Here is a 13883-nt window from a genome sequence, read left to right as displayed (position 1 = left end):
CTCGTTTTCTTTCCCCTTTAAAAAAAAATCTTGAGACATTCACTACAGAAAGAGATGAACACAACTCCTACCACTATTGTTTTCAGAATGTTCCAAATTTGGACGTTCCGTGTATCGAACATGCCTGTTTTCTTTCTTTCTTCGCATACGATTAGCCATGGAAAGTGAAAAAGAGCGAACTGGTGAATCTGGGATGACCCCTTCCTCCATATCCGTTGTTTGTTGCTTTCTTCCCCTGAAGACAGAATTCAAAGCTAAAGTAAAACCAAGATGAAGAGCTAAATCTTTTATGCTAGACCTGTTATAAAAATCAGCTGGTTAAAGAAAATGACACAATTAACAGATTCAGAATAGGTTGCCAATGAGAACGACACTAAATTAGTATAGTTATCATGACTTCAGAGCATTAGAAGAGACAAACCTACTAAGAAATTCAGACTAGCTCCATCAAGCCTGTGTACTATACAAACCCTCATTCTTCACGCCTTAAATCAACTTCTGACTATTGTGGTTAGGAGCAAAATTTTCCTGTGGTCAGAGTATTCCATAACAACCTACTGCATGATTTTTTGCCCCTGCTGTGAATACTTATAATTTTTTATGAAAAAAATATTACAGTAGATGGATCACTGGGTCTGATCTGCTGCTGCAGTTTGTGTGTGCCTCAAACCATTGAAAGCTGTAACATGCAACAGATGTTACCAGGCAGGTTTAAAGTTACTTAATAGTGATGTTTGGGTGGGGGGGGGAGGCAGGAATTCCTTAACATAGGATTTGACTGTACAGAGGACTTCATGTAATTTTTATGAATTTTCTGAGAACCCTTCAGAAAGCCTGTATCCTGAGCTTTGCCATCTTCTACAGAGAAGTAATCTGAATATATATTTTAAAAAAGAAGATTACTGGGAGCATCTCTACCATCTCATTTTTCAGTAGCTGAAAAATACTGTGCAGTATTGCATCACAGCACAGACCATGCTAATATGCTACTACTCAGTATTGTTAAGCTACTATGCAGTAGTACTATGCAGAACCTAAAAGATGTTCACCAGCACTATTGAGTGGTAATTCTCTGGTTACTGCACATTTATTTAGTCCTTGCTAATACAAGTACTAAATAAATGTGCACTACCAACTGCGCAGTAGACTCTCATATAGACATACCCACTGACTAAGAGTTCCACTTGCCCCTCCCTTGTCTGCTCTGAGTCTACTCACATGCAAATAAAAACTAATGTAAAATAAAATATATCTTTTTCCCAAGATGGTGTATAGAGGTGTAAGGGATCACAAGAAGGCAGCTTTACTTCAAAGATGTACCAAAGAGCATTTTTTTTAACTCAGGAGGCACACAGGCCAATGAGGCAACGTACTTCTTGACCTGGCCCTGGCCAAAGGGGATGACATGGTGACCAACTTAAACATAAAGGGTAGCCTAGGCAATTCTGACCATGAAATCATTGCATTCATGGTCCGTCACAAGGCCAACAAAACAGATACCAAGCTCAAATTCTTAGTCTTCAAAAATGCTAATTTTAATAAGCTTAGGTCACTAGTAGAGAATGCCGTGAGAGACCAAGGACCACAGGTAAAGGGAGCAAGAGAAGAATGGTTGTTCCTTAAGGACACAGTCCTTAAGGCTTAGAGAAAATCCATTCCCTTATGAAGAAAAAGTAGCAGAAGGATCAAAAAACCCCCTCTTGGCTAAGCAGGGAAGTTGCAGCCCTCCGACAGAAAAAGAACGAGGTGTACAAACAACGGAAGCTTGGGACAGCCTCTAAGGAAGACTACTTAAAGGCCTGCAATTGTAGAAAACAGACTAGGCAAGCTAAGGGAGAAACTGAACTAAACCTAGCTATAAGAATCAAGGACCACAAGAAGTCCTTCTTTAGCTACATAGGGAGTAAAATGGGAGTGTGGGGCTGCTGCTCAATGCCTCAGGATACCTGGTCACTACCACTCAGGAAAACACGGAACTCCTAAATGACTACTTTGCCTCAGTCTTTCACAAGATGAAGGGGAACAACACACCAGGTAGGGCAAAGAACGAGCAGGCTGGGATTGACACCGTTCCCACCATTGCCCTAGAACTGGTGTACGATCAATTAAAGAAATTAGATGTGTATAAAAATCAGCAGGACTGGATGAACTCCACTCAAGAGTTGGTCAAAATAATTGCAGAGCCCCTAGCAAAGGTCTTTCAAAAATCATGGGACTCTGGAGAAATTCCAGAGGGCTGGAGGAAGGCCAACGTGCCCATCTTCAAGAAGGGGAAGCATGAGGACCTGGGAAACTACAGGCCAATTAGTTTAACTTCTATTCCAGGGAAACTCCTAGAAACATTCATCAAAGAGGCTATATGTGACAAACTTGCAGAAGGCATGGTACTGAATGACAGCCAGCATGGCTTCATCACGGGCAGGTCTTGTCTAACCAACCTCATTTCTTTCTAGGATCAGGTGACTCATCACCGCGGTGAGAGAAAAGTGGTTGACATCATATACCTCGACTTCCAGAAAGCCTTTGACCTGGTATCCCATGAGGTACCGATGAGAAAACTGGAAGATATCAGGTTCAACTGCAGGACTGTCAAGTGGGTGCAAAACTGGTTGTGGGGTAGGATGCAGAGACTCCAAATCAATAGACTGGTGTCGCCCTGGCAAGATGTAGGTAGTGGCCCCAGGGGCCAGTACTTGGGCCAGTGCTGTTCAACATCTTCATTAACGATCTGGATGAGGGGGTGAAAACCCCATTGGCCAAGTTCACAGACGACACCAAGATATGGGGTTGCGCGGACACACCCGCAGATAGGCAGCAGATACAAGCAGGCCTAGATAGGCTGGCATGTTGGGCAGAACAGAACCAGATGCAGTTCAACGTAGAGAAATGCAAAGTGCTGCATCTGGGAAGGAAGAACCCCCACCACACCTACAGGCTGGGCAATGCTAACCTGACCAGCACTACAACAGAGCCCAGCATGAATATGAGCCGGCAATGCGACACAATAACCGCTAGCACCAATAAAACTCTGGCATGCATCAATCGATGCATCTCCAGTAAAACAAAAGAAACGAAGAGATTCTCCTGCTTTACTCAACATTGGTGCAGCCGCATCTGGAGTACTGCATCCAGTTCTGGGCACTGCACTTCAGCAAAGCTTGAGGGGGTCCAGAGAAGGGCCACCCATTTCATCAGAGACTTGCATGGCAAGCCATATGAGGAGAGGCTTAGGGATCTCGGACTCTTCACCCTAAAGAAAAGAAGGCCGAGAGGGGACCTGATTGCGGCTTATCGCTATATCAGAGGTGTACATGAGGGCCTCAGTGAACAACTGTTCACCAGGGCGCCCTGGGGGAAAACTAGAAACAACAGCCACAAACTCCTGGAAGATAGTTTCAGGCTGAACATTAGGAAGAAACGTCTTCACAACTAGGATGTCCAGACTATGGAACAAGCTCCCCCCAGAGGTGGTGCAAACATCTTGAAGAGGTCTGCAAGAGAAGACTGGGCAGTCACCTGGCTGGGGTCACCTGACCCCAGATGTCTTTTCTGCTCATGCAGGGGACCAGACCCGATGATCCTTCAGGGTCCCTCCCAGCCCTATGATTCTATGACATTTGTTTTAGAGCTATGTAAAGAAGCAGCTTGTTTACTCCTCTTGTACTTCCTAAGAATACCTTTTACTATCACATGGGAAAAGAAAATGAGAGAAAAGATAAGACACAGTGACAAGGATAACTAACTTAGATTGCACAGACTTGGAGCTGCTTTCCTGTCTTTAGATGCAAGTTCAAAGCTCAAAAAAGAAGAAGAAATTTGAAGAAAAGTTAAGCTTGCATTAGGCGGTGAGGTCTTCTGGAAAATAAACAGGTAGCACAACAGAAAAATGCAGAAATACATCTTAGCTTTATTGACAAGAAGCATCACTTGTTGGGCTTACTTGGTTTGTTTAACTTTGAAGAGAGTTTGAAAGAGAACACATTCATTTCTTTGAACTCCTACAGGCTAGTCCTAATGTGCAATTTATACTTCTTTTTTTTCCTAAATACATGATCAAAAACAGTCCTGCAGTCTTAAAGCTTTGTCATTAGTTATACAAATTAACTTTGCTTGACTTCACATACTTTTGAATAATTCAGATGTGGTGACAGATCTTCAGAAAGACAAAGGCTGTTCTCCTATACATCTGTATGGATTTTGTCCCTGCTCAGCAAAAGGAGAATTTTCCCCTCAGTGTGTAGTAATATCTTGTCATTACCACCTGGAAGCTTATCATCCCTGATTGCTACCAGTCAATGCCTAACTAGTGTGGTGCTGGTTAAGCGCTGCAGGCTGTTGCAATGGAAATTCTTAATTGCTACAAAAATGGTGCTGCTGCTCCCATGCCATAAAATTTGGCAGGGCACAGGAGATTATTGACAATTTTGTACATGGAATACTGAAAAGCTATATATGCCTGTTGTTACAGCCCTGCTAAGCCAAAGACTATTAATAGGAAGGGTATTTTTCTCTATAATACCTCAAAGTCCCCAGATCACTGCGGAAGACTCAGCAATATTAATATGGGCTGGTCTAGCAAGGCAGACTAGTATATTTGGAAACTTCGGCTTGTTTGCTGGAATGAACTAGGTAGTCCCTAAAGGCATTTACAGACATGCTCTGGGAGCGTGTGTGGGGGTGCTTTAATTAGAGCAGCTCTGAGCCCTGCAGGCCGGATAGAATGGCCTGGCAGGCCACATTTTGCGCACCCCTGCATTAGAGTCTCCTGAAGCATGGAAATTACCACCGCTCGATTAATCGAGGCTGCTCTGTTGTAATTATAGTGCATCGGTAGGTGTATAGGCGCCCTAAGGTGACAGACATCTTGCCCTACCTTCTTTATTAATAACTCTTTATGATTCTCTCCTGGGATGTGTTTAGCATTTCATGAAGCATCTAGTTCATAGAATCATAGAAGTTGGGTTGGAAGGGACCTCATAGATCTTCAAGTCAGACCCCCGGCCTGGGGGGGGGAGAAAAGACTGGACTCAAATGAGTCCAGCCAGGTAGTCATCAAGCCTCTTCTTAAAGATCCCCAGGGTAGGAGCCAGCACCACTTCTCTAGGAAGCTGGTTCCAGCTCCTAGCCTCCCTGTGAAGCAGTTCTTGCGGATGTCTAATCTAAAATCTACTCTCTAATAACTTGTGTCCATTGTTCCTTCCTAGTTTACCTGACCCCATTGAAAAATCTGCTAGCCTTTTGAGGACTGTGAACCCACCCCCTGATAAAGCCTTTTTCCAATGAATGGATCATCACATTCCAGGTGCTAAGGCCAATACAAAAATGTAAGTGCCTACAGCTCCAAGTCACTCCACTTGGATTCCCTTAAACTGCTATATGTGCTACAAATATCCTTTAAAATATCTAAAAAAAAATATCCTTTTTAACAATTTCTTTCCCTCCATTTTTTTTGTGCCAGGACCAGGACTCCCCCAGTGAGATTTGGGACAGACTCAGGAGAAACACTGCCAGGCTTAGGGTCAGGGAGGACTGAGTTAGAGAACTTCTGGAGGGGCTGGATGTATTCAAATCAGCAGGTGCTCTTCACCCCAGGGTGCTGAGGGAATTGGCAGGGGTTATTGAGGGGCCCCTGGCACAGCTTTATGAGCACTCGTGGTTCTCTGGTCAGGTGTCAGATGACTGGAAGAGGGCCAATGTGGTTCCAATCTTCAAAAAAAGGGAGGAGGGAGGACCCAGGCAACTGTAGGCCCGTTAGACTTACTTTGATCCTGGGGAAGCTCTTTGAGAAGATTATCAAGGAGCACATCTGTGAAGAGCCAGCAGTGGGGATGATGCTCAGGGGCAAACAGCATGGTTTCATTAGGGGCAGGTCCTGTCAGGCCAACCCGATTACCTTCTACAATCGGGTCACAAAGTCATTGGACGCGGATGTTGCAGTGGATGTAGTCTTTCTGGACTTCAGCAAGGCCTTTGACACTGTCTCCCACCCCATTCTTATTAAAAAGCTAGGTGACTATGGCATTGATGCCTACACAGTCAGATGAATGGCAAATTGGATGAGGGGCTACACTCAGAGATTGGTGGTGGATAGGTCATATTCAGCCTGGAGGAATGTGAGCCATGGAGTCCCCCAGGGCTCAGTCCTTGGGCCTGCACCGTTCAACTTCTTTATTAGTGACTTGGATGAGGGGGTGAAAAGCACCCTGCTTAAATTTGCAGACAACACCAAGACTTGGGATGAGGTGGGCACGCTAGAAGGGAGGAACAGGATACAGCTGGGCCTGGACAGATTACAGGGGTGGGCAAATGAGAATAGGATGGGATTCAATACTGACAAGTGCAGGGTGCTGCACTTGGGCAGTAAGAACCAGCAGCACACCTATAGGCTGAGGAAGTCTGTTCTTGAAAGCAGAGTGGCAGAAAGAGATCTTGGAGTCATTATCGATTCCAAGATGAACATGGGCTGCCAACATGAGGACACAGTCAGTAGAGCTAACCACACCTTGTAATGCATCCACAGATGCATCACAAACAGGGCCAAGGATGTGATCCTCCCTCTCTGTGCGACACTGGTCAGGCCACAGCTGGAGTACTGCATCCAGTTCTGGGCGCTGCACTTCAGGAGGGATGTGGACAGCATTGAGAGGGTCCAAAGGAGAGCCATTCGCATGATCCAGGGACAGCAGGGCAGACCCTACAAGGAAAGGCTACAGGACCTTAACCTGTTCAGCCTTCACAAGAGATGGCTGAGAGGGGACCTGGTGGCTGTCTATAAACTTAGTAGGGGGGACCAGTGGGGAATGGGAGAGACCTTGTTCCCTCAAGCACCTCCCGGAGTAACAGGGAATAACGGCCATAAGTTGTTAAAGAGTAGGTTCAGACCAGACATTAGAAGGCACTACTTCACAGTCAGGGCGGCTAGGATCTGGAACCAATTTCCAAGGGAAGTAGTGCTGGCTCCTGCCTTGGGGGTCTTTAAGAGGAGGCCTGATGATTACCTAGCTGGGGTCATTTGAACCCAGTTTTCTCTCCTGCCCAGGGCAGGGGGTTGGACTAGAAGATCTGCAAGGTCCCTTCCGACCCTACATCTATGAATCAAATTACTACTCCATAGCCTGGAGGGCTGGTTGTCTGTGTTAGCATACTGTAAATTTAGTAAAATTATGCAGTCATTTTTATAAAGTCAAATGTATTAGAGTGCCTTTAGTTTGCTAAATGTTTCTGGCAAATACTTCCTGAAATCATTGCTCTCCTGCTGTCTCAGATATAGTAGAGCCTGAGAGCTTTAATAAAGCCAACAGCTGACAACTTTCCATTGGAAATTTTCTTCTTCTGCATACACTGCTAGAGTAAATACTGGTATACTTGTCAACCACTGCACGCAATTTTTTTAATCATTGTGTTGCCGACAATTTCAGCATGAATGGGTATGGAGGGCAGAGTAGATTGGTGCACTGGGCTGACCACACAGAGACAGGTTAAGAAGGGGCACACAGAGATGCGATGTGTGACCCAAAAAATAAAACATGAAAGCTTTCATGTGTTGAAAGTGCAAGGGTGAGAGGAACATGATTAATGGATTATGGAAAGCAGTTTCAAGACGACAGCAGGCAGACTGTCATCAGAACTCTCCTCCACAGCAGTTTCAGAACAGTTAAAGAAGAGTTATTGTATAACATCCAAGTCTGCCAAGCCACAGAATCCATGTCCTTGTCATCACAGGATTGGTCCCTTAGGTGCTCAATTTTGAAACAAGTATTTTAGGTGCTGTTGCACCTGAAGGAATATTACTTCTCTCTTACATGCAACATCACCTCGGTGTATTAAGTATGTATTACATGGAATATTTTTTGCTACCACCTTGCAAACTAAAGATCAACTGTTGCCCATTTTTAGTCCAAGTCTCTTTCAAAATGAATGCTTTCCTGAAATTTCTCCTCTAAGAATTTATTTTAGAAATCTCTTTTCTAAAATCTCATACTAAGAAGGAAGAACAACCTGATTGTATGTAACCGGCAGTATATGTGAATAATGGAGATTACAAATTTATAATGCATATTCATAGAAATCAAGATAATTTAAAAATGTTAAGTCACTGTTACTCCCCATGCATATACATTTAATAGTGAAAAATAATAGAAAATGCTGCATATTGAGCTGGGAAGAGGTTCCCTTTCGTCCGTTAATTCTGAATGACAGTGGATTATCATTGGACAATTTATTAAGAGACAGGATTCAAATGTGAGGAAGTTAAACACCCACTTATATTTCCAGGAATTAAAATGTTTAGGGAGAGAGGGGAAGACAACAGAGAGAAAGGAAAAGCCAAAAACTTACTCCATCTGCTTTTGCAGTTGCTGAAGCTGTTCAGATATCTTTTTATTTTCATCATGCAAGTTGTTTTTTTCATTCACTGCAATATATAATCAAAAGTCAGCACACCCAGTAATTTTCAATTTTGTCACTGAAATTTACTTTTGTCAGTTTCTTTAACAAGACAAGGGAGGTAAGAGATTAGATCATTACACAGTTTTATCCTATATATTCCTACACTTTCAACAGATCAACACAGCTACCAAGTACATTTTCAGCCTCCATTCAAAACCAAGAATTCATAAATTAGTCATGAATTGTGTAAAATTGATTTTTTAAAAGCAATACTACCAGAAAGTATTGGATCACAAAGTCATTACATTACTTTTCCAAGTGAAAAAGACTGTGACTTAATTGTCTATATCAGGGCAGCAGGCCACAAAAAGTAAAACAAATGGAAACGAGGGGCCATCACCAGGGAGGATTATACTGCGGTTCCTTGGGGATGCAGGGGGGTAGTCAGGAAGGCCAAGGAACTGGGACTAGCTTCCTGGATCAAAGACAACAAGAAGTCCTTTTTTAAATATATAGGGGGCAAAAAGAAGGTACTGCGTAACGTGGGGCCCCCGCAAGACACGCTAGGAAATCTGGTCGTCACACCAGACAATAAAGCTAACTTGTTTAACGACTTCTTTGTCTCCATTTTCCTGAGCAGGGACCAGATCAGCCCTGCCAGTGGGCCCCCCTCAGATCCCAGGGGAGGCACACCTAGGCCAAGGGTTAGTGAGGAACTAGTTAGGGAACTTCTGGAGGGACTGGATGCATTTAAATCAGCTGGTCCAGACCATCTCCACCCTAGAGTGTTGAGGAAATTAGCTGAGGTCGTTGCAGGACCCCTGGCACGGCTTTACGAGCACTCGTGGTGCTCTGGTGTGGTGCCAGAGGACTGGAAGAGGGCCAATGTGGTTCCTATCTTCAAAAAGGGAGGAAGGAGGACCCGGGAAACTAAAGGCCAGTTAGTCTTACCTCAATCCTGGGCAAGCTTTTTGAGAGAATTATTCTGGCACGTCCATGAGGGGCCAGCAGGGGAGATTATGCTTAGGGGCAACCAACAAGGGTTCATCAGAGGCAGGTCCTGTCAGACCAACCTGGTGGCCTTCTACAACCAGGTCACCAAATCCTTAGATGCAGGGGTAGCAGTGGAGAGTCTTCCTGGACGTTCGGAAGGCCTTTGACACTGTCTCACCCAGTTCTCATTAAAAAACTTGGGGACCGCGGTGTTGACACCTACACAGTCAAATGGGTTGCCAACTGGCTGGAGGAACGCACCCAGAGAGTGGTGGTAGATGGGTCATTTTCGACCTGGAGGGATGTCGGCAGTGGGGTCCCCCAGGGCTCGGTCCTCAGGTCCGCACTGTTCAACATCTTCATCAGTGACTTGGACGAGGGGGTAAAAAGCACCCTGTTCAAATTTGCTGATGACACTAAGATGTGGGGGGATGTGGGCATGCTAGAAGGGAGGAATAGGCTGCAATTGGACCTAGACAGGTTGCAGGGGTGGGTGAACAAGAATAGGATGGGATTCATCACTGACAAGTGCAAGGTGCTGCACCTGGGGAAGAAGAACCAGCACCATACCTAGAGGCTGGGGAATTCCCTTCTCATCAGTGCAGAGGCAGAAAAGGATCTTGGAGTCATCACTGATGTCAAGATGAATATGGGCAGGCAGTGGTGTGGATGTAGTCAGGAAGGCCAACCGCACCTTGTCATGCAGGCCCAAGGAGGTGATGCTCCCCCTCTATGTGGCACTGGTCAGGCCACAGGTGGAGTATTGAGTCCAGTCCTGGGCACCGCACTTCAAGAGGGATGTGGACAACATGGAGAGGGTCCAGAAGAGGGCCACTCGCATGATCAGGGAGCAGCAGGGCAGGCTCTACGAGGAGAGGCTATGGGACCTGAACCTGTTCAGCCCCCACAAACTAGTCAGAGGGGACCAGCAGGCATTGGGGGAGTCTCTGTTTCCCCAAGCACTGCCAGGAGTGACTAGAAATAACGGTCACAAGATGGCAGAGGGTAAATTCAGATTAGACATCAGGAGGCACTACTTCACTGTCAGGAAGGCTAGGATCTGGAACCAACTTCCAAGCGATGTGGTGCTGGCTCCTAACCTGGGGGTCTTTAAGACCAGGCTTGGCAATCACCTTGCTGGGGTTGTTTGACCCCAGTACTCTTTCCTGCCATGGCAGGGGGTCGGACTTGATGATCTGCTCATGTCCCTTCCGACCCTACTAACTATGAAATCACACCCTACACTCCCCACTGCAAAACAGCACAAAGTAAATGGTGGAAAAACTCAGCTATGTCTGCCAACAAGAACATGTGTAAAGTTCTGCACCTGGGATGAAACAACTGCATACACAAGCATAGACTGGGGAATGCATGGTTAGGCTGAAGTACTGCTTATATGGACCTTATGGTTACAGTTGACCATAAGCTAAATATGAGCCAATAGTGTACACTTGTTGTAAAAAAGAAGACAACAGCAAGTTGGGTTAAATTAACAAAAGTGTCACTTTCAAAGCAAGTGAAATAATTCTTTTATTATGTTCAGCATTGGTGGGACCTCACCTGGAGTAGCGTGTTCAGTTTTGGGCCCTTCAAGAAAGATGTGGACAGGTTGGAAAGAGTACAGCAGAGAGCAACAAAAGTGATTAGAGGCCTGGGAAGCATGACTTATAAAGAAATACTGAAAAAACAAGGGTTATTTAGTGTGTAGGAGAGAAGATTTCAGGGTGGTTTAATAATTCTTCAAATAAGGGCAGTTAGAGAGGATGAAGATGTGGCCACTGGGAACAGGGATAAGAGTTATGGCCTTAAACTGAAGCAGAGGAAATTTAGGTTGGAGATTAGGAAGAACTTTCAAACTATAAGGGTGGCCAAGCATTGGAACAGAATACCCAGAGAAGTTTCAGAATCTCCATTCCTAGTAATTTTCAAGACCAGGTTAGATAGACATTTGGCTGGGATGGTTTAATCAGGGATGATCCTGCCCTAAGTGGTCCCTTTCAGCCCAACTTTCCTGACTTACATCTTTGATCTCATCCCTTCCTACTTTTCCCCACATTTCACAGAAAAACTTCAAATTCATACATATTCAAACTCATTGCCAGGTCTTTCCTCAACCTGGGTTGAACAGCAGCAACCATATTTTCAAGACGGTTATCTTTTTTTTTTTTTTTTCGCTTCTGTTATTTTTCTTGTAGGTTTCTTTCCCTCTTTTGGATTTCTTCTATACAGGTTTTCTGTTCTTTGTTATGTGATTAGGAAACAATATTGCCATCTTGCCTAACAGTAACAGTGAAGGGTTTACAAATCCCTCAATACTCTAATGTGGGATGAGCTGCCAAGTCAGATCTCTTTCTGCTCTCCAAGAATTACAAATTGAAAAATCCTGGATAATTTAATATTTTGTACAACATTGCTGTCATTAGTTAGAACAACTCTAAGCATTCTCTATAATATAAATATCTGATACAAAAAAATTTAAGTCCTTGGAATCAACAACTTCTGCTGTTAACTGCTTACGTCCGTTAATTGCACATTACATGAAATGTTTCCTTTTTCTGGTTTTTAATTTCTTGTCTTTTAATTTCACTGAATGGCCCCTTGTTCTTGTATTATAAAACAGAGAGAACAGAAGATCCCAATTAATGTTCACTATGCTATTCATGAATTCATACACTTCTATTTTATTCCCTATTATTATTTTCGTTAAGGAGGTAAACACTGATCTTTCCAATCCCTCTCAATGTGAAATTTTCCACACCCTGTTTCATTCTCACCACTGTGACCTGAACCCATTCTGGGATTACCAGTATTATACACAGGAATCTATACGAAGAGACACCACTAATATAAAAGCATTAGGATATTCTTTGTTTAATTCACAATTGCATTTCTTTTACACCTTAGTCTTTTTGATCACAAGTGCACACGGAACAGATACCTTTAGTGAGCTGTTTACAGTCACACACAAGTCCGTTCTTTGAATCAACAGTTAAAACTTAGGGCGTGCTTACAATGACTCGATATCACTCAAAATTACTGCCAAAAAATAAGCTCCCTCATCTGCTTCCACTGAGAACAATCTAAAGCTGGAAATTCAGTGGATGGGGAGGCTCCAGGGAGCCTGCCACTGCTGCTCTTGGACCCATACCCATAGAAACCTTTAAAATACATACCAGCATACGTAGTTTAAATGTTTCCTGCCAATATACATTACTTTGCAAAGGCTCCAGCTCTGTTTCTCAGTCAGCCAACTATATGTATGCTACATATAGCTCAGGTTATAACATACTTACTCGAAAATAAGATGACCCAAAATTTCAGGTGACAATCCCCAGTACTTTAGATTCCATGTGAAGAAAAAAATCTTACTTTGGTATATATATTTTTAATAAACAGACCTACTGCATGAAAACTACAGCAATACCAGGAAGTCATAAATTCAACATTAACTTCACTTTAAACATTAGCTTAACTTAATCTATATTAGGTTCTATCTAGAACCTGGTGGGTGCTGCTCCGCCCTTGGATCCTACAATTTAAGACTGGTCACTTTTACATGCATACTCACTCTTACACTCTTCACTGTTCTCATCTTCTCCTTCATCTTCCCACAAAACATCAGCGTCAGTTCCATCCCAGTTCCATCCATGGCACTGGATGTAAAGCACTTCTTGAAGCCTTTAATAATGGATTCTGAAGATATCCTTCCCTAAGAAGTGAGAATCCATTGGCAAAGAAGTGCTATGGTTGGATTCTTAATCTTCCTACCAGGTATGTGGTTCCCTGCCAAAAGCCAGTCTGAGTACTGACACCGCAAATGGTCCTTAAAGAGCTTATTCACTGCAACATCCAATAGTTGTAGTTGAGATGTCATACCAGCAGGTATGACTACAAGATCACAATTCACTGACTGAATTTTTGCTTTCACATTCAGTATTGAAAGCCCTCTGAAAGAATCTAACACTAACATTCCTCTTTTCTTTAGCAGTGCCTCAGGTCTCCATTTCCACACAACATCTAACCAGTCATTCATCAATTCACTTGACATCCATCCTTGTTCCTGGCATCTAGCCACTATTCCTAATGGCAGCTTTTATTTTGGCACAGTTTTTCATTTAAAAAATAAAATCACATAGGGTGGCAATTTTCTCTCATTTGCCAATACTGCTAACATCACTGTAATTCACAACTTTTCATTTTCCTGTATTTCTTGTCATTATGGATTTTGCACCTCATGGATGGTGACATTGCTCGCCATGTAAAAATAGGCTGGAGTCTTATCAGCATTACCTACTTGGCTCTGCAGGTAATTATGAGTTTTGCATAGTCCAATACAGTACTGCTGCATTTCAACAAGTCTTTTATTGCAGTCTGATAGTTGATTTTTGTGCAAGTAATGTTCTTCATCTCAGAGCTAAACCACTACATCACATCATTCAGATAAACCACTCACTACTTTGAATTTTTGAAGGAGAATGTTCAATTCTTTTGCTACTTCTAAT

At 43.5% G+C, this 13883-nt stretch overlaps 1 protein-coding gene across 4 annotated transcripts in view; it reads right to left on the bottom strand.

The window, feature by feature from the left end:
- Window positions 1-13883, bottom strand: part of RBBP8 (RB binding protein 8, endonuclease) — a 74949-nt gene that overhangs the window by 31225 nt on the left and 29841 nt on the right. For all 4 annotated transcript variants that reach the window (XM_090039804.1, XM_090039801.1, XM_090039802.1 and 1 more), the window contains exons 6-7: window positions 8338-8413; window positions 72-235 (exon numbers count right to left, since the gene is read on the bottom strand). In XM_090039804.1, the coding sequence (XP_089895930.1) occupies window positions 72-235; window positions 8338-8413 (240 nt within the window). The remainder of the gene's footprint in view (window positions 1-71; window positions 236-8337; window positions 8414-13883) is intronic.

This window comes from Crocodylus siamensis, chromosome 3, assembly GCF_052110815.1.
Source record: "Crocodylus siamensis isolate JL-2025a chromosome 3, ASM5211081v1, whole genome shotgun sequence".
In the NCBI taxonomy this organism is placed as follows: Eukaryota; Metazoa; Chordata; order Crocodylia; family Crocodylidae; genus Crocodylus; species Crocodylus siamensis.
The sequence above is the reverse complement of the archived record's forward strand: the minus strand, read 5'-3'. Positions and strand labels throughout refer to the sequence as shown.